A 21,578-nucleotide genomic window follows, 5' to 3' on the forward strand; every position below is an offset into this window, starting at 1 on the left:
AATTTGCAAAACTTTTGGATGCATTATGCTGTGCATGCTGTTGTGAGTGGTAGTCCCATGTAGTAGCATATCCTACTGGAGAAAATGGCGTAATGTGATAAGAGGATAAAGTTGTAAGATATAGTTGATGTAGGGGAAAACAGCAATTCTGAGAAAACACAGACTACAGTGAAACCACTAGTGCCGGTGGTGCCCCAGAGCAGTGTGTACTGTAGGAGCTGGAAAAAGCATCAGCTGCCCTTATTAAGGTGAGATAAGATACATGCAGTGTTCCCTGCCACCTAATTAACTGACACACTAGTGTGTAAGTCTAGGTTTATCTTAATTTCGTGTTTGCTTTGCTGATCACCAGGAAACACAGCAGGAAGTAAATGGCCTTTTGAAAGAAACGTGACTAGTATTTCCTTGAGCAGACTCCATTTTAAACAACTAATGTTAAATGTAATACATCCAGCCACAAAATACACCATAAAATGGCAGAGTACCAAAAACACTAGACAGACTATGCCAGATTTATGCCAAAAAAGCTGTAATAGCTTCTGAAAGAAAAATGATGGAAAATATTCCAGTTCCATAACACAGAATAACAATGTTGTCTGAACATACCTTGTAAGGATATAGAAAGTGCTTGATAGTCACTCTTTTTATTAAATTTTAAGTTCTCTGAATGGTGTTTCTGAGAACAAATTAAAAAATGGAAAGTACAGTGGTGCCTCATCGCAGATGAAATTCTGGTAGTCAGTTCACTTACCGTTTTTGTTTCGCATTTGACTACTTGAGGGGATTTCATGGTGTCTGCTTGTATATCTACTTGAAAGATCTGTAGATTTTTAAAGTGTTGCTTTTTACTTACTTTCTGGTTCTGCTGCCCAGCACAGTTTGATTGGGGTGGAGAGGAAGAGCCCTGCCTCATAGTAAAAGGAGAACAGTTCTCAACAAACCCAAGTAGAAGTCACAGCTGAGTTTTATAGTGGAACATTCTTCTTTCTGTAGAATTACCAGTGAAGCATCAAAAATAACTGTTAAAAAGACGAGTAAAAAATACAGAAAATTAAAAAAAAAAACCAACACAAAAAACCCAACAAAAATCCCCATCTCTTCACGTAAGAATTCAGCTCACAGGCACCAGAAGCTTCCAAGTTGCTCTTTTCCCTCTGTTCCACTGACGCCAAAAATATTAGAATCAAGTTAAGATCCTTGGGTTGTAAATCAAGCATTGAGGCTTGGCTGCAGAAGAGAAATCTTATTTGAACATTAGCAGTCCACTGGTAACTCTGCCAGCTTTATTAATCTTATTTCACTTGTGACCTCAGACTTTCCATCTGAGTAAATCTTTATAAAATGTAGTCTCTCCCAATCTCTTTACCTTTTCAATAAAGGAAATCCTTGTTTTCAAGGGGAAAAATGCTAAAAGCCTGTAACTTTTTTCTTCTGGACCTGTGATCCAGCCTAATAAGTAATCTCACAATCTGAAGGTTAAATAACTTCATTTTGATGTCAAGTATGAGTTTTTTGCTTTTAAATAAGGTTCCTTGTTGTGTAGGCAGGCAACAGTAGTCTTTAGCTAGAAGTGGTTTGTAATGATTTAATCAAGATAGCTGTGCATTTTTAAAAGTGAACTGAATTGCACTTTCAGAACAGACTGACTTCATTGTTTATAGTATCATAGACTAGAAAGAATTAAAAAATGCCAAAAAAAGTCCAGCTCTCTGCTGACAATGTGCAATACATAAAATAAATCATTAGGGATGTTCTATCTTTTTTGCGACTGGAATGAAAATAAATTAAAATAGAAAGTTTGGACGTGTTTTTAAATAAAGAATCCAGAGTTCTGGAAGTATGGGAAGCCTCATCTGGACTAATACTGCTAGACCTCTCAAAAGTCACCAGTGCTTCTCAACCAGTTCTGTAATGAGGAACAGTGATCCAATTTAGAGGGTCCTTGAAAACAGTATTTGGGTGGGGGAGGGGACCTTGCCTGACTGTAGGCTGCAGGAAAAAATGTAATTCCCCTAACTGTACACCGGGAGAGAATTTGATGGAGCTCCTGTTCCTGGAAGGGATCACAGTGTCAAGATCACATCTGCGTGCTTGAAAGCCACCTCTTAAAAGCAGAATCTAATCTTGTGAGCTACACACAGCAATCTCCCTCAGCCCCGTTTCAGCTGAGCTCGAGGTGTTTTCTGCAAGGATGTCTGGCGACGGGAACAGGGACAAGCAGATGCAGGGTTAGCACTGTGATGTGCTGAGCCTGATCCAACTCTTGTTAAATTGACTGGGAGCAGGCTCGGCCCTTAAATGCAGGAAATATTTTATTGTGAACTATCTGCAAGATAGCTGCCAGATAGATCAATAAGGGCTTCCACGGCTTCCTGCCGCTCACCTTTGATGAGCGCTAGATTTATGACAAACCCACAAACTAAAGCCAGCTCATTTGGTCTGCCCTGACGGCAGCTGCTGCTGGAGATAAGACAGGCTTTATTGCCTTAACTGGTTGGATAAGAAAAAAGAGTTATCTGCAGAAAGGTTAAGAAATGCAACTTTTTTCAGTTCCCTAGCCAATTTGACTGTGTCTTCAGAAGAGCTTGCTCACAATGCAGCTTGGGGAAGGGAAGGGGAAAAACTCGTTTGTGCAAATATTAAAGGAAAATGAGTGAAGTTTAAGGATTAACCTATTGTGTCAGGTGATCTGTGTATAAATACAAACCAAAAATCTCTGTGGCCGACAGACCCTCACGATGCTCTCGAGTACAGACAGCTCTGGAGCACATGAGCCCTGGGCATGGCTCTAGCAGAGACATCCCAGCATCTGCAGAGCATCACACCAGACAGGACAGCGGCGGCGGCAGGAGCAGTCAGACGTTAACACCATCAAAAACATGAGTTGCAGTTGTGACACAAAACTGCTGCTGCTTTTCTTAAGGTCTATTCTGTACAAAGGAAGTAGTTTGTAGAAAACAGGAAAATAGTACTCTGCAGCTCATGTTTATTTGCAGTGTCTTGCACGGTGGGGTGCAGCACACTGAGCAGGTAGAAGGGAACATTTTTCTCCAGGTAGTCACAAAGTGTGATAATAATATTAGATTGTGTGCATTGTTGGCATAGCTGAACTGGGAGTCAAAACTTCAGCTTTACTCCACACGCACCCCTCCAAGTCTCTGTTTGCTCTATGGCTTTGTCCTTTGATCATTCCCTTCTCTCAGGTTGCTGACTTAGAAAAGGAGATGTGTTCTGTTTTACGAAGCCCTGCAGACTCCTTGTGGGTCAATGGATGAGGCTGACTTTACAGATCCTAAATGTTGAGGAGCAGAGAGAGGACATGAAGGATTTTGAGGGCAAGAGGACTGCTCCCTGTAAGGCTGCTGCCAGACACCAGTCAGTGTCAGAACTGGTGTATGTGCACATCGTTTGCTGAAATGGAGCTCATCATCTTCCTTGTTTAAAGAGGAGGGGGAAAAAATGTGTGTGGGAAGGGAGCGGGAAGGGATGGTAATGCTGCCTCATTAAAAATAGACTATGTCTTGTTTTATGATGTTTGTGTGGTATCTGTGGCTTGGTTTCTGCCCACAGGCTTACATGCAGCCCCACTTGCTGGGAAATGAGTTCACACATTTAGAGTTTCCACGGAGGGTGCAGCGCAAGGAAGTTGGAAAGAGGATGCTCTACCGTGACTTCAACATGACTGGCTGGTAAGAATGCCTCCTTCTCAGCATGGGGTCAGCCTTCTCCCCAACCAGTGCCTGCTTTGTACGTGTCTTTAGTGAGTGTAAATCACATCAGACATGGACATGTGTGCCTGTGCACTAAAGGGAAAGTTATTTCCTTCTTTCAGATGTATTTTTCTTTTAGAAGTTAACATTTTAAATAAGTTGACCTGCCTTCAGAGCCAGGACCTCGGTTCATTTTAACGTGTGAGCACTAAAAACGGAGCAAATGCATAAAGGGGAAGACGTGCCAGAGGATCTTCTTGAAATCTAAGCAACTTTCCTATCTCGGAAGTAGCTTTTTATAGAATCTGGATCAGTGGGCCATCATGCCTTTGGCATGCTGAGGAACGCTTGCAGAAGGGAAGAGCTGCCTCCCATACTCCTGTGCAGCTGACCCCTGATTTGGGTAACCCTTGAAGAATTGTTTTAGAGATGGGCCTATCTGAATAAAAGTCATAGGCAGCCTAAAATGAAAAGGCTTGAATGAACAGTAATGACTTAATGAAGTGAAGACAGGAAGAATTATGAGTTTTTTATCTCTGGCTAAATGTCTTTCATTGTTTTGTGTCAGTTCATGAGGCTCCTTCTCAAGCGACTCCCACTCACTTAGAGAAGCCCTGATCATTCCTGTTGTGTGCTCTCTGTGTGACCTATAAAGGCAAAGGCCCTATGTATGCAAATGGTCTTTAATTCCATGCTGCTTGTGGTTTAGCATCCTTAACAAATATCCTTTCTGGAAGGGAAAGAATGGAGGGGGTTAAAAAGCCTGAACTCTTGCAGGTTTGGAAACTTCAGTGCTCACATGCAACTACAGCTCCACATGCTTCTGATTTGTCCCATACTTTATAGACAGTAAATATAATGATGTTTTAATGGAAGAATAATGACCTAAGTTTCATATTGTCTGGAGTGTTTGTGCAGAACATGTTAATCTGGGAATAACCATCATTGTCCATCATCTTGAACAGCTGCTAGTAGAAATATGTAGTCTCACCCTGAGAACAATGACTTCACATTTTAAAAAGCCTACAGGGATGAGTGAAAGAATAGGAACAGAATGAGAACATTGGATCATCTGAGGACTTAAACAGTAGAACATTCGGAAGATCATGAGACGCTCTTCCAATTTCTGCAAAGGGAGTTTTCTTATTAAAGTCCCAGGTGTCTCTGAAGGCATCAGTAAAGAATGACTTAATGTAGTCTTCCAAAAACTCTTTTTCAAGATGTGAGATGCTATTAAAAAAAAAAAAAAAAAAAAAAGGAAAAAAAAATCCTCTAATTTTGGGAAGAGCTACAGAAGTATCATGGGCCACGAACTTCCTGAGAGGAGGGCAAGAGCAGAATTCTTTCAACATGGTTGGAAGGCAAAGAGGGTTTTTCCAGGTTTGTGGGAGTTGTTTTGTATTCGTCCAGTTAGTTAGTCGTCTGGAAAAGAAATGTGGTTAAAATAGTTGAAGTTGCAGCACTGGCAGGTGACACCACGGCTCTTTTCCTAATAAACAAGAAGGGCTGTGAGGAACTGCAAAGAATTAAATGATTTACATGAATGGACATCACAGTGATCAAATCTGGTGTTCATAAACACCAAGTAAAGCATGAAGAGGGAAAAATAGCTATTTTGCACGCTGGAGATTCCAAGTGAACTTGAGAGCCGTGTCGAAAAGCTCAGTGGAAGTTCTCCTAAATGTGATATTTCCAGTCGAAATCACCAGTGGGTTGTTGTGATGCGTACAGGGCTGGAATGGTTAAAAAATAAACAAAGAGATGATTCTGTGTATCAGTTTGTACCTCATTTATGAATCTGTACATAACATTTCACCTTATTCAAAATAGTTGTTGCGTAGCCAATACTGTTTGACATTAGAAGAAAGATAAATAAGAAGGAATGCAAATTTTAAATGTCAAATAATGAGTAAGGTAGGAGCGCTTGGGTAAGTCTAGATGGGTGGCAGATTTGATTCAATGTATTGTTTTTCAGTATACTGGTGCCTGGACTCTGTTAAACTCTAGCATATGGCAGGGGGGAGAAGAGCTGATTTTCATGTTGATTTTTTGAATTTCCTGAGATGTAGGACACATGTTGATCCAGTTACAGATTCTAATACGGTCAGTGCAAAAAATTACCACCAGTTTAGCACAAATATGTCTAGCTGTAAGCAGTTATTCTGTAATAAATACTTAACTGTGACTTGAAAATTCAAGTCTGAATTCACCTCAGTGTTGTCCCAGAAAGGGGTGGCCTGTGCCAAGCGGAAGCATGTGGAGGCTGTGATGAGACTTACCTCTCCCTGCTGTTCCTTTTGACTTCTGGCTGGAAGTGGAAAATGGCAGCTGTGTTTTTGTCCGGAATTAAAGAATCAGAATTTTTTAGCTGTTCCATATCCCACAGCTAGTGCGTCAGTTACCTCTTTCTTTGTTTACCTCAGGACAATGAAATGGTGAGGGAATGCTCTATCGCCATACGCTTACCTAAATCAGGGCCCTTCTAAATATAGGGATCCATTTCTTCTTGCAGGGCGTTTGCCCAAGGGAGTCTTGTTTTCCATTGAATGGTGTACAGTGATCTCCAAAGCAGAGGAGAAGCAATCTGTTTCTATTTATCCAGAAGTCTGGGTCAATTTTAATGGTTGAGATTGTGGACAAGACATTAGAATTCCAGCCTGGTGGGCCCTCAGAGGTGATGATTTGAGGTGGCTGATGTTTCACAATGGTCCTTTTCCACTGCAAGGGTTTTGCTTCTATTTTCTTCCCTTTTTAATTCCCAGATTTAACTGATGCATGAGGACACAGTGGCCGAGGACATACCTGTTCTGCGTTGGTTTCGAAGGACAGTATCTGTCAGGGAGAATAAATTAGCATATACATTCCTTTTCTAGAAAATGTCAGATGGCGCTTTGGCCAGCCAGAGCTTGGTACACTAAAACGCTGCCAAACTTTTATCGCTTACGATGCAGAAGATCAGTTGTCTGAACCTTTTTTTGGTTAGCGAGTTCACTGTGTCTTGATATTTGTACGTACATGTAAAAGCTGCAGGTGATGTTAGGAAGAAACAACCGTTCTTACACTTGATTACCAAATCCTTTAGTGAGAGGGTGTAAAACTCTACTCTGATGTTTCCTCAGGAAAATGAACTGTTTTACTTTAAAATTCGGGACATTTTCTATGTTTTCTGTTAGAAGCTGTATGATTCTTTTTTTCTTTGTTTTTACCCTTCTCCTGTGCTCTGGAGCTTTTCAGACTCTCAACAATGGCTTGGGTTGCCCAGCTTGTTTGGATTACAAAAGGTTATTGTCTTTAGGTCTGTCATAATGTATTTGGGCTCTTTTTTTTTCTTTTCTTTTTTTTTTCATGTGAAGTTTCCACACTGGCTTTGTCTCAACAGCCCACAGTGGCAGCAGAGCTGCCAAGTTTCCCCACAGCATTAGGACAACCGCTGATCCAGCAATGTGTACCGCATCACTAGTCCAGGCTGCCTGTAACTGCTTTGAGACCAGCCATTCCCTTCTCCCTCCGACCCTCCCACTCTTTCTCCTTTCTCTGCATTGGCAGTTAGGATGAGAAATCTGCTGTTTTAAAAGTATCGAAAATAAATCCCCCTTAGGTGGAAGCTGACTGTTAGCTGCCCCTCCTGCACCCTCGCCCCACGTGTGTTGTGGTTGAGCAACCATTGCAAAACGCATACTGTAGCTGGCAAGGCATCTTAAGAGCTGTGTCTGCTGCTGAACAAGCCTCTGAGCTGTCTCAAGCCATAATTTGCTGGCAGACATCTGTGTTACTGACAGTCTTTCACAGCTGGGTCTCTGGGATGAGGTTTTCAGGCCCATGGCTTGCAGAGGTTAAACTCCTATCGGAGAGAGGGTAGTTCTGGTGGCTGACAAGTCCTGGCAACAGAAGCATCAGGGAAGGCTCAGTGGCCACGTAAGCAAAGTGCTGCCAGCGCTGAAAAAGGGTGTGGGTAGCCCGAGGTGGAAATATATGGGGGGAAAAAAAAGCAGGGCTGAAGATAACTGCTCCTTTAAAGGACTGCACAGAATTAGTACTCTCTGTCTCTGCCTTTTGGTTAAAAATTAAGACACGGTTGGTCAGATTTTCTTTACTTGTGGGTAAATCCACTGTGAATGTGAGCAATTTTGAAGTACTTTGCTCTGACTCTATCCTAGGCACCTTCTCAAAACCTGTTTTTCTGGCTTACTGTGTCCCTAACTAGCACAGTGGCTTCTTCCAGGGTTCCCCTCTCGGCCTCCCGCGGGGCCAGAGGGGCCGTGCAGCGCTGAGCTTAACCGAAGGCATCCAGAAGGCACTACCAACTGGCTTCAGCATTTGTGGTTTCAGAATTAATTTTGTTGCTCCTCCTTGGAACGCAAACTGGCCTTTCTGCTGCTCACACTGAAGTGGAATTCTTTAAATGCTTGTTTTTGTATCAGAGCTTTAGCTTTATTGTTTGATTTTAGGGTGGCAAAAGAGATCTACATAACAAGCCCATTTTTTTTACCTGATTTGTTGATGGGTTCCTTTGCCCTCCAGAGTTAAGCTGCGTCCCATCAAAAACCATCTGAGCTGGTGTGGTACCGGCTGAAGGCCCGGACGGCGGCGAGCAGGGGAATCGGGCGCTGCCGCTGAGTGTGGCGGCTGTGGAGCCCTCGCCAGCTCCGTGTCCATGTGTCCATCGAGGGGCTGCTGTGGCACACGGTTAGCTGCCTGAGGGTCAGCCCGTGCCAGGGAATCGCCCGCCCGCGTAATTTATTCCAAAGCAGAGAGGCTGGTGCCCTGGGGCGCACGCTAAGCAAAACCCATTTTATTCTAGAGTCAATATTGTCCACTGCCTGGAAAGCCGCCAGCCTGCTCTGCGCTCGCCCTTTTCTTTCCAACAGGGAACGTCTTTCAGCCTCTAAGCATCTGATTAAAAAGCAACTTCACTTTTCAAGCCGTTTTATTTTGTTTGGGATGGATGCCTTTTGCTTTCATTGTGCAGCCTGCCTTGCCGTCTGCGGTTCAGACTCTGGCTCACAAAAACCAGGCTCTCATTAATCATTTGTTGGGGATCCAGAATACCCCGGTGAGAGCCAATGTACATGTTTTGCTTGGTAATGCGCGAGCTGATTTGAACAAATATTGCCAATGCGGCTGCTATCATATTCTTTATTGCTGGGCTCGATGTCCTTTGACAGTGCGTTCAGGTAGCCTGCCCGAGGAGTGCCTGAGCAGATTGAGAAATGCCACAGAAATGCTTTATGGAGCGGGCACCCACGCTGTGCCCCCCTTTAATATAAATTGATTTATTGAGTCAAGCACAGAAGCCCTGCTACAGAAACCTCGGGCTATATTCTCTGGAGAACCACCTAATAAAACAGCCCCAACTGACACTCCTCATTAGCTTTTCCACCAATCCCAAGGCAGTATTTAAAGTGACAGTGTCCCTCTTTTCGGCCTGAATTTATCTGCTGGCTAATGCCTGTGGGTCTAATTAGCTTAGCATTATTAGTCTTATTCAGATAAGCTGCATTTCCTAACAGCTTGATTCCAACTTGTAAAAAGTAATTGGAAGTCTGCAAACCCTGTGCTGTAACCTGCTTGATTGTGCCTTTTAGTCAAATTCATGTAATTTACAAAAAGTCATCCTTTCTTTCCCACCCTCCCCCCCCTTTTTTAATTGAGCTTTTTTTTCTAGTGAAACCTTCTGTGCTTCTTCTGTTGAAATCCTGGCTGTATTGTTGTGTTTGAGACCTCAGCCGTATCCTTTGTACAATCGCCAGGGAGAGATCAAATTTTAATTTCATAATTACTTCACAAGAAAGCAGCCTTTTCCCCAGTCATGCCTGGTATTAATTTCCTCCCAGCAACTTACATTTTCATAATTTAATGATTATGGGCCACCTTTGCAGCACTGGGCCTTTCTGGAGAATGGAGAGATAGGATGTCATTTTTGCAGCAGAAACCATACTCCATAGCCTCTTGCCTTGCTTTTTGTGTCTTTGCTCTCATCTCTCATTGCGAGGTAGCCAGGAGCAGGATGGGACGTGCCTCTTTGGGGCGCGCAGCCAGAGCAGCTTGCTGGGTTGTGCCTGGGTGTCTGGGGCACAGCTCTGCGATGATGAATGGCTGTTTGCAAAGTGCATGTTATGCATCTTTTCAAGATTTGCAGCCCTCGCTGCAGGAGCAGCGGGAGGTGAGAGCTGACCTGCTGCGTACAGCACATCTCCTGACAGTGACGAATGGCTCTGTTTTCCCCAAGTGCGCACATGCCACAGGAGCTAAGGCAGTGTCTTCGGGGCAGGAGAAAGCAGAAACAAGAAAGTAATAGTGCTGCAACAAAAAAGAAGAAACTTAATTCTGGGGTAAAGCTCTTTGTAAATGGCCTCTCCGGGGCCAAGAGAGCCCAACAAGAATGAGGGTGGTCCGAGTCATGTCCTGCAAGAGCATCTGCTTCTGGAGCAGTGCGTCTAAGGCCTGTCCCTGCGTGCCTGCGCATCTCCGCTTGGGCTTTGCCTTGGCACAAGATCAGGTGCCGCATATGCAAGGGCAAACAAAAGGCTCCCAGTCTGTTTTGTCAGAAAGAAACTAAACTGAAATGAGGTCATCTTCAGTCTGGAAACCCAAGGTTCTTCCTCCTGGTAAGGTGAAGTCTCTTCTCCAATTCCTGCTTTCTCTGGCTTCACAAGCTGCACACATCTGACATAATCTTGGCTGGGTCTCTAGAAAGTCCTCTTTCTTTCCATTGCCACCCAGGACTGACTTACGGCTCTGCTCCTGGCTTAGAGGAAGCACCTTGCTCTGCAGAGGAGTTTCCAGCACTGCTGTGGGATAGCAAGGTCTGTACTTTCTGTGTCTCACTGCCTGCCTCATTCTACGCTACAGCAATATTTCCCAGAAGAGTTAGCTTCGCGATTCCTCCTTAACGGCAATCTCCTTTTGTTCCAGAGGATCCCAGCTAGCGAGTGTGGAGCAGGCACTGCGAGGTTAATAAGAAGTGCGGCAAATGTGAATTTACAAACATTTTTTTTGTCCATCACAGTGCATTAAGACCACAGGGTGTTAACAGCCCACTTCCCTTACCCCTCTGTCTCCACAGAAAATTGCTGACAAACCTTCCTGTTTGTCTTTTAAAAGTAGAAGAGATGAAGTAAATTTTAAGAAGCATTCGAGACAGTGAATTGGCTGGGAAAATAAAGACTTGGCCTGGTGAGACGGTTGCAGAACATGGATCCACTTGATGTGCAGCTGCGGTACCTGCATGCAGTTTCTGTCACTTGTGGTAGTGGAAGCTCAGCCAGTCACAAGCAGTGAATTAAAGCACTCACAGTACACTTGCTCTGTCCCTCCAAGTGTCCTGAGCAAAAAAGCGGTAAGGGAGGGTGCTTATAAATGCCTTCCATTAATTTTTTTTCCTGATTTGTTCTTTTTTGGGCAAGGACCTCTATAGGTCCTTGGCCACCCTCTCCCTGACTTTTCTTCCACCAGTTTCTTTTAATGCTCCATTACAGATGAATGGACTAAAAAGTCAGCCATGTTCCAGGAGGTGCCTGAGAGAAGATGCTGGTGCTTGAATCTTTAAAATGGGCCGGCCAAGTTGGATAGAGTTTGTTTGCTTAGGTATTACTTCCTCAGGAGTATATGGTGCTGGGGGATACATCCTCTCCAAAGTTCAGACTCTGTCTTAGGACCATGCAGGACAGCGAAGTCTCCCTGGTAGCTCACGTACCAGTCTGATTTGACAAAGCAAGAAATCGTGTGTGTATAGAAGTCATGCTGAGATACTTTAATTTTTTTTTTTTTTTTTTTTTTAATTTGCAGATAGGTAGACAGAACTGGGATTTGCAAAATGAAGCATTATACAGTTTTAGGTTCAGAAGAAAGAGGATCTGAATTTTTCAGGAAAGACACATGTTTTAAAACTTTTCTGTTTTGCTCTTTACCTGAACGAAACCCTAAGAGAGCATTTTGGTTTAGAGTAGATCTTTCCCTAAAAACTGTATTGTGCATATGTGCACATACATTAGTTGTCTTTAATTGATTTGGGTTTGCCATCATCGTTTCTCTTACAAACATTACTGTAGTTTGTGTGCTTTTATTATCTTTGTTGATCATAGTTTTGCTTCATTGAACTATATGGCAGATGAGCAATAGGGGAAGGATACCGAGGCACTGGAATTTTAAAGCTAACCTGCCTAGAGGGTACTTAAGTGTCAGACAGTGCTGTCTGGATTTAGAGATCCTGACTCTGCAGAGGCGCGTATGTGTAAGAACATTTATAAAAAATTACGTGTGAATTGAGACACAAGTTGCATAATTTTCAGTGGCTCTGTGCCTAACCTGTGCTACACGTCTCTTCTTCTTGGTAGTAAGCACACACTTACATTGGTTTGATGCTGGTAGTTCAATAGGCAGGACAGATAAACAGTTCCTTTTGGGTTGGTGATTTAAGCTCTGTTCTCCAAAGGGCTAGCTCCAATCCACTGATTCCTTGTGTGGGAGAAAAAAAAAAACCCCAATGTTTCTGTCAAGTTTTGTGTTGCTCAAGGATTAAAATCAGGTTTTCTATTGGTATGACCAAGGAAAGTTGAGCCTGGGGGGCGGGCGGTTGGTTGGTTGTCTGCGGTGGTTTTGGGGCTGTGGGGTGTGGGGGGGGGGTGAGGGGAGGGTGTGTTTGGGGATGGTTCTGGGTTTGGCTTTTTTGAGAGTGATAGCAAAGCAGTGCTAGAAATACACTGAATCACTGAATCCACAAACCTGTCTCAAAGGAGAACCATCATCCTTGTACTCAGTATGAACTAGGGCATTTCTGAAACCATATGCTTTTTCTTGCTTGCTGGGAGTGGGTTTTGCTCTGTGCTTCAAGATAAAGCCCTTTGATGATGATTCTTTTAGGTTTAATTCTCAGTTTACTATCAGGTGTCGCTAGCAGAGATGTGAAAAACAGATGAACTTCCTAAAGCCAAGTACTGTGGAGAAGCAGAGCACAGAGTCTGGATTCCCGTCATTCACAGAACTGGCCTTCCAGGCCAGGGTAGATTGTGTTTTCGCCACCATCTGTTGTGTCTGGGGATGCCAATGCAATACTGGTCATGACCAGTAACCTTACACAGTTTGCTGTAAAAGAAAATATAATGTGAAGGAGTTTTTTTTGGTCATCAACAACTTCTACTGTTACGTGAATTTGTATGTGCTTTCAGAAGGCTGATTTTAAGAACAAATTATATGGCAAGAGAATGCATAACACATGTGAGAAATTGTCTAGGATTTTGGCTCTGAAATCTGTATTTGGGAGCTGACCAGTTTTTCAAGTTCTGACCCAGCAATATGCAGGTAACTTTGTTAATCTTTTGTTTAAAGAGTGCCTAAATCACTGCTAATGACCTCAACACTGTAGGAAACTTTTTCCATAGATTGTATTGTGCATTTAGCAGCTTCTGGTGATTTTTTCGCCATGTATTTAGAGCAGATTCCAGTTAGCATATGAGTAACATCATGTCAGTCCTAGTTCTTTCGTTCTGACATCTCTTTTGGCTCCTGGTGTGATTTGGCCCGGTTTTCCAAAATGTTGATCCTGAGTCCAAATGTAACTTTGTGGGTGGTACATATGTCGAGCCCTAGTTCAGTATTTTTGGACAGCAGTAGCATTTCATAATTCTTTTGAAATGAAAAGAAGAAACAAAGTTAACTGAAAAAAATGAAGCTAGATGTAGCTGGGCGCAAGCTCATCTTTTCTACTACCCCCTCAGCCCCCCTGTTTTTCCATTTGGAAAATTAGAAGTTTACGTGGCAAAAGCACTTGACAGGATTCAGGCTCATTCAGAGGAGCAAGCAGTAGCATGGCATAGTCTTTGTAACCTGTCTTGTCAAGCCCTGGTGGCCACTGAGACCTCCTGGGATGCAGATGAGGAAGATGGGGAGAGTGGAAGGTCGCAATCTTGTGTCTGAGTTTGTTAAAACAGTGAGCTAGGCTGAATTACCTAGATGGCTGAATGAGGCCATGTTGGCACTAAAAAAGCCAAACAACCCCCTCAGGTTCTCCGTATGTCTGTGTTTGATATACCTACAGCCATATTATATCTCTATATACAGCACACTATAAACAGCACAGGAAGCTGTAAATGCAACTTGATTACATAAAATCAAGTGAAATAGTCCAGAAGGTTGTAGCCTGTGTGAAACAAACACATGTACAAAGTACAGGAGGTTTCACAGGGCATAAATCAAAATGAGCTTCATAGCTTGCTTCCTTCCTTCTCTTCAGTGCGGTTGCTGAGCTGCTATCTGAAAAGCTGTCCTTCATCCATCCTTCTCTTGCAGCAAACCACATGCTCATATATTATTAATTCTGTTTCACTAGTAATGCAGGACACAGGTACTTTTTTCTAGAGTGTCTCAGGTTGCTTTTCAGTGTGTCTGTGCCAGTTCTACTGCTGAGGCTGCAGTTCTGAGCATTGTTTTTCAAGCGCTGATAATTTTCAGGCAATAGCAACATCAACAAAAAAAAGGATGTTTGAGATGAGTCTTGACACCCAAGGTCTGAGCCCAAGAGGTGATTTGCTGTGAGAAGCCATGAAACGAATCACTGTAGCCCTCTGGGCCTCCCTCACTTTGTTGCATAGCTTCAGGAGGTCATAGGCTAGCCAGCTGCCCTTCCCAATCTGCTGATGAAACAAGTTAGCTTCAGCCCTTGCAACACTCCCTCTTCCAGCATCCTAGCACCTTTGTGTCACAGTTGAAAGCCCTAGGGATGGTGGTCCTTCTGGTGGTTCCATAAAAGATGCTGGACTCGGCAGTGGGGAACATTCTTTTGAAGGACACCAGCCTAAATGATACCTTTTTCACCCCTCCTTTTTTTCCTTTGTCCTAAAGTGCAGTCCCTGTGAGGTGCTATGCAGGAGAATATAAGGAATGAGAGGAGAGAAGGAAGAAAACTTGGTCCCTGTTTTTGGCTACTTACAGGACAGTGTAAAGCAGGGGCTTCAGTCGTAAGTATTTGTAGCTATCTAATATGCAGGTAATATTGTTTGTGGGTAAAGAATGAGTTTGATTTTTCCTTTAAGAAAGGGAGTTGCAAGTAGTTAAGTCACATCAACTTAGTCTTGTTTGCTATTTGTAAAAAATACACACAACTTGAAAATCCACTAGGAATGGTTGTTTTGTTGGGCTGGTGGTTTGATTAGTCATTTGACTTTGATGCCCAGTGTGGACTCAGCTGATATCCTTTTAGTCAGTGTCAGAGCACAACTGGCTCTATGCAAGAAATAGGAAAGAGTTCAGACTCCTCCTTGAGGAGGTTTCGCCAGGGCTCCCAGTACTTTAGGTCCAGCTGGAAGCTCTGGGACATGTTCATGAACAGTCAGGGATGGTAAAATTCTTCCTCCACATTCAAACCGGGATATCCAAGTTGGTGAGTGAGGCAGAGGTATTAGCTTTTCCCTGTTGGAAGTAAAGGCAGGAACAAGAGCAGAGTCCATGACTGACTCATCCTTCCCAACAAAGTACTATTCCAGGATTTAAACATCAGGGAAGTTTTATCATGCTGGCTAGTTGTAGTGATTTGGGCCTTTTTGTTTGGTTTAAGAGCTAATCTGTTTGCCCTCCCCGGTACAAAATGCCATTTTAGATGCCCTCTCTACATTGTCTCTTATAGAGATGCCCAAGTATTGTGGTTATATACCCAAGACATTCTTCACTATGTGGTCTCCTATGAAGCACCCACTGTGTTTTGCAAACCTCACCTCGTTCCATTTGTGAGGATTTCACACATAGTAATGTTTTGTAGTATGGGAGTGGAGTCCTCCACTACTCTTTCTTCTTTGCATTTTGTTTGCTTTCCCTTTTTCTTCCCTCTCCTCTCACCCCCAAACCCTATTATGGACCCTGCCTGTGATTACTGGGAAATCCAAAGGTGGGCCTTAAATGTCTGTGCTACTCTCTTTAAGTCTGAGGCTTGCCTAGGTAACGCAAGCATGTATAGCTATGTAATACAACACCATTTATTGATTCCAGATCTATGCCATGTTTTGGTGAAGCAGGGGGCAGTTTGATTACAGTACAGGATTTCACCCTTAATTTTTAATTTCCTGCTGGGTTGTGTCACAGCTTTAACATCACTTAAACCTGGTCGAATGGGACTCCTCGGAGCTCGAGCAGCCAGCCCAGCTGGACAGCCACGCAGCAGGGGCTGGTGGTGGCTGCCAGAGGTACCTTCCCTCCTCCCGCTTCTTCCCTTCCACTTTGGCGAGGGTTGCTGGCTCATGCGCTTGGGGGATGGTTTTGGTATCACCTCAAGGGCTTTGGGCAGGGGTGGGCCGGGAGGGAAGGCCAACATGCAGGGAAAGGCTGGGGAAGGACAGTTTTGTGGTATGAAGGAAAACTTGCCCCTCTGGGGTCGTGTACTTTAACCAAAGAGGGTCCACAGTACCTCAGCTCAAGCGTGTGTGATACAAACCATGGGACTCTATAGGTTAGGAGAATGACAGCTGTTTTTTTATTTCTCACTGGCAAAATTGCTCACTTTCTCACCTCACTAGTGTCAGCAGCTGGATGTGTAAAAGGTAGGGTATGCAGGTATGCGGTACACAGAATCAGAGCATGAACGTTTACTTCTCTTGTCTCTTGGCCATGGGAAAACTGCTGTGAAACGTGAAATCTCTGACAACCTTGACTGTTGCAGTCAAGGTCAAATGAGCACTAAATATCCTTGTAAGACTCTTCAGCATGTGAAGCTTGTCTTGGTTTCAGCACTCCTGAAAGGTGAGAACAGGACTGGAGAGCTGTTTCACACTGTGACTGTGTACACGTCCTGTCATTGCTCACCATTTCACGTTAACAGTGTGGATCTAGTCATTGGTTAGCTTCTTGGTGGGTTTGGGTTTTTTTTTGTTCAGTTGGTAGTTTTTTATGACACTGTATTACAGTATAGCTGCTACCATAGCCAACGATATTGTACCTGATTAGGATGTTATTCCAGTCCACCTCTTTTTCCTTGCAAGCAATAGGAGCAGCTTGGCATGTTACATATTGCCTTGTGTTCACTTTTCCTTTTGGTGCAATGGATAATTGTTTAGGGAAAATCTTTCCACAGAAAAAGAAATTTACATCTTGGTTCAAAGAGAGAGTCCCTAGGAAGAATAATGATTTTTTAATTTCTTTTTCTTTAAATCACAGCTGCTTGTTTCAGGGCACTGGGTCACTAATTGAGTGCAAGCTTTATAAATGTTGTTTGTCATCTCCCCACAGGGCGTACAAAACCATCGAGGAAGATGACTTGAAGTTTCCTCTTATATATGGAGAAGGAAAGAAGGTGGGCACATTTGCTTTCCTCAGACCAAAGGAGGAAGGAATTCTGTGCTGTTTACCGCTCGGTTTAGCCTGTGGCAGTCCAGTGTTTTCCACTCAGTATCTCTTTATTTCATCGTTTTGACAGCTTGAGAGAATATCTTGGTTCTGTCATAAATCAGTCTCGTGTCTGGGCAGAAGGAGAGCTCAACGTACTGAAAAGCATTTTTTTATAGCAAACATAGTCATTTACTGTTCAGTTTGCTTTTGTTTTTCTTTCTTCTTAAATAATTGACTTAAAATGTTCCTGGTTTCATTGTAAAATATAACTAAATGGGATGAAGATAGCAAAATACCTCATGTTTGCTGAAAACAAAGCAGGAGGATATTTAATAACATTTTAGAGTGCTCAGATATGCAAAACCCTGATTTAGGAAGGAGAGGGATCAGGGCAGGATTTGGGAAGTAAAACACACCCCTTACCATATCTTCTTCAGCTAGTCTATGTGAACTCACTGTTGAATTTTTCTCACATGAATGCTGATAGTTTTTCTTGAAAGGGAGAAACGAACCATTCCATTTGGGTGTACTTTGTTTCCAGCTTCGTGATTAAGAACAGTGAGATCATTAGTGCTGATCCCAGCAAGCTTAGCTGGATGCAGCAATAGGATCAATACAAGGACGCAGAGGTGTCAGTTTGCCAATATTGGTATGCTTGCTGTGTTTCTAAATAGTGGTCCCCTGCTGCATGAGGTTCTTATCTCAATACAAAAATACACGCTTTTCAACATTAGTCCAAGTTTTGAAGGTTCAGACCTGCAGCTTATCGTTGAATTTGTCTAGGTTTATAATTATTTGCAAAATGTTTTGTGCACATCTTTTTAATTTACTTCCTTATTGCCTTATGGAGCCAGGGGTTAGTGAGGCAAAATAATTCTGAGTCAGTTGCTCGCTGTTATTGACGCTGTGAGCTCTCTTGTTCAGAAGCTGCTGCGGCTAGAGTTTGGGGGAAATGATACGCGGACAGCAGAGAGTGAGGCTCCCCGTGAGGCAGCCTGCAGGGTCAATCTTTGGAGAAGCATTAATGAAGTAGAGCCCAGCACCTCTTGGGAAACAGCTTGCGTTGCAGAGGAAGGTGCTTGGGGAAGCTAGCGTTAGACCTGAGGTAACAGCAGACTTGCCTTGGACCGGCTCTCCACAGAGGAGAGCTCTGTGGTCAGTGCCACTGTCACCTGTGTGTTCAGCAATTTAAGATGGCCTTTGGCATTTTCCCTTGGTGGAGGGAATATACAGCAAGATGTCAACAGGAAGAGGCCGCAGCTTTCTTAGGTGAGTAATTAGACTCCTCATCCTCTTGATAAAACCTGTTTGCTATATAATTTGCTGAGGGAATGCTCTCGTAGACTGACACAGGACAGTGAGGCAACTGGATTAAGTTTCCATGGTCCCAGTCCCTTACAGATGGTCACAGTCTAAGATGGCTGTACACAGACTGGGGTGTGGACAAATACAAAGCTTGGAATAATGAGGGAAATGGAAATGATGTGAGTGTGAAAAGCTTTGAAGTCGATTAACTGTGTTAAATCTAGAGTTTCTGGGAGAGAAAAGGGAATTCATCCCTAACTGTAGCAGTTATGGAGTAAGAATGTCGTCTCTTTCCCTGTTGACACAGTGCATGTAATAAGATTTGATCCCATTGCTTTTCTTTATTTCCAGGCTCGGGTTATGGCAACAATTGGAGTGACCCGAGGACTGGGAGACCATGACCTGAAAGTGCATGACTCCAATATATACATCAAACCTTTCCTGTCCTCATCTCCCGAGGTAAAACAGCAAAGGTTCAACTGTCCGATCAGTGGGAGAGAAACAAATATACCTAGTGTGCTTATTTGTTCTTCCCAAATTGTCCATTCTGATTGTGGTCCAATCCAGGTGGTAACATGCTGCCTTTCTCAAAGGTGTAGCATGTTAGTAACATCCACATAGTAGGAATGTTGTAAGTTTCCCAGCTGTGTGCCCTGGCTCTGGTTGCTCCACGTTCCTGGCAGAGCACTGATGCCTTCTCACTCCCTGGTCTACAGTTACCCTGCAGCCTCGCCACTCGGTGTGACAGACACCCGTCTCTCCCCACTTGCGTGTGCTCCAACTCCCCTTGAGGACTAGATCATGTTGCCTTCACAGAAGCTGATGTAAATCTCAGTTCTCCAGAAGGAAGCACTGCATGTCTTCCATGGTAGCGTAGTAACCTGCATTACACAGAGGATACCAGATCAACTCTTAAGCAGGAAAATGGCAAGAGCGATTGGAAGAGTGCTTTATGCTTCCATCTGTCTGCCCCTTCACCTCCAGTTTTTAATTCTTTATGATGGTTTTGTGCAAACACCAAATAACAGCAGGAATGGCAGTGTGCATTCCCAAATGCTGGCATAACGAGGGGATTATGCAGTATTTGTGTTAGGGGTAGTTTTAAATGCCTCCATAATTTTGACTTGCCTTGCCACAAACAATTCTGTTTTTTCACCACCAGAGACATTGTACTGAAGGATATCAAGCCTTCCAAAGGGATCTGAATGTATTTGTTAACAGGAAACATGCAAACCTCGCTTTTTTTCCTCTGTAACTGCATTTCTGTTCCTACGTCAAGGAACAGATGACACATATTTTTCATAAAATATTAAGCAAGGGCAAGCCTTCTGATGACAGCACAGAAAGAGGAGGCGTGGCTTCCATGGCCCAAATGCTGAGAGCTGTCCACTGTCAGCTGGCTTGCTGGAGTTTCAACCATACCCAGTATCTGACCTTGAATTTATTGCTTGCTATAGCCGTGTGAGAGAATAAAAATACACAAATGACATAATACTGCTAGAAAGGAAGAAAATTATTAAGTTAACCTTGTTTAGAAAATCTTTGAGACTTGAAAAATAAAAATTAAAGAAGTACTGAGATATTCTGGCCCTGAAGAAAAGGGTGATATCTACAGACAGCCACTCATCCCTGTTTCCTTGCTGTCAATCCAGTACCTTCCCTCTGCCCCCTTTGAATGTGTGGTATCCCTCACCTGGGACCTGCTCCTGTTCTCCTCAGCCAGGCAGGCAGCAGCTCTTCTCTCATCACTGTGATGGATCTGTTTAGTGCCAGCAAAATGATGCAATTCCACCTATTTATTTTTCTTTCTGGGACGCTGAGACCCAGCATTTCTGGGATATGTAATGGCTGCAGCACAGTATCTCAGCAGTATCATCTCTGCCAATTGCTGCTGCAGTATTTGTCTGTGTATATAAACCAAAGCTTCTCATGGGCTTTTCTGATCTGTGTAGAGTGTGTCTGTACGTGTTCAAATTCTGGAATATGACATCCAGTTCATATGCTATCCACGTTTCAGGATCTCTTAACTGCTTCGCAAAAGGGAAGCAAAATTGGCTTTGTTTCTACATTCCCTTCACAGCTAAGTTAACAGAAATGTACAAGGGCAGGAGGAGGAAAGACAGAGCACCAGCCACCTCAATTTAGAGATACTGGCAAAAATCAGCCCTGAATTTTATGAGAAAGTAACATATGATCCAACTTGCTTTCCATTGCACCTCCTTCTCTTAATCATCTCTTCCCAGAGAGAGACCCAGTGCTTTATCTCCTTGTGTTTTTCCCTGACTTGTTCTGTCTACACATGGACAGTGCACCTTACACAGAAGCTGGCATTAAGAAACAACGTCTTGTGCTGCCATCTGGGAAGATTGGCACTTGGAACTAAAGGCAGTGGCGTCAAGCAGCAGCCGTACTTGGCCCATGTGCAGCACTGGCTTTCAAAGTGTTTATATAGAGGTAGGGAAGCACAATGTCTGGTTTCTAGACCTGGAAGAGGGGAGGCACAGGAAATTAAGGAGTGCACAGAGAGTCGTGACAGAAGGAGGATCCAAGTCCTCTGGCTTCTGTTTCTGTGCATCCTTTCCCAAGTTGGGAGAAATGTGGTGAGTTTTCAGGATATTTTATTTCCAGCGTGACAAAGCTCCAGTACGCAATGTCCACCAAAGTCTAGCTGGAGGGAAAGGTAAGCGTCCCTGAGACTACATCCAGAAATAGGCATATAACAGTAATTTGAGGGTGGTGTGAAATGATGCTTTGATAGAGTGCCAGGCTATGGGAGGAGAAGTCATGTAGCCAAGACTGACAAATGTAATCAGGATTCAGTGGCTCAGCTGTTATGAGACCAGATTTGGAGGACTTCTGCAGGTTGGTGAGCTCTAGAGAATTGAGCCTTTTATAATGAACTGGAGTATCACAAAGCAGGGAAGCCATGGCTGAGGCTCTCTGGCATGGAATTAAATATTTATTTTTCATAATGGAACAGTTCATTTGAAAGCTTTCAGCAGGAAATTCTGCTTTTTAAAGCTCAGCAAGATCTGCCTTCTTGCAGCTGAAAAGCAAAATTTCATCCTGAAATTTTTTTGAACAGCAGCTCAGCTGTTTGGTGGGAGAGGTGTGGCTCTCACGGCAGCATTTGGCCCTTGCCAGCGATGAACCTGAAGCCAGCCACCACAGCAAATTATAAGAAGGTAATGAAGGCGAATTTTTCTCTCTGGTAAAATCTTTGACAACTCCACAAATGTGTCAAAGGAGACC

At 43.5% G+C, this 21,578-nt stretch overlaps 1 protein-coding gene across 1 annotated transcript in view; it reads left to right on the top strand.

The window, feature by feature from the left end:
• Positions 1-21,578, top strand: part of PPM1H (protein phosphatase, Mg2+/Mn2+ dependent 1H) — a 147,183-nt gene that overhangs the window by 109,895 nt on the left and 15,710 nt on the right. Inside the window, exons 6-8 of the mRNA XM_075428235.1 lie at positions 3,571-3,689; positions 16,923-16,986; positions 18,678-18,785. Coding sequence (XP_075284350.1) covers positions 3,571-3,689; positions 16,923-16,986; positions 18,678-18,785 — 291 coding nt within the window. The remainder of the gene's footprint in view (positions 1-3,570; positions 3,690-16,922; positions 16,987-18,677; positions 18,786-21,578) is intronic.

Source organism: Opisthocomus hoazin, chromosome 8, assembly GCF_030867145.1.
Source record: "Opisthocomus hoazin isolate bOpiHoa1 chromosome 8, bOpiHoa1.hap1, whole genome shotgun sequence".
NCBI classification, from domain to species: Eukaryota; Metazoa; Chordata; class Aves; order Opisthocomiformes; family Opisthocomidae; genus Opisthocomus; species Opisthocomus hoazin.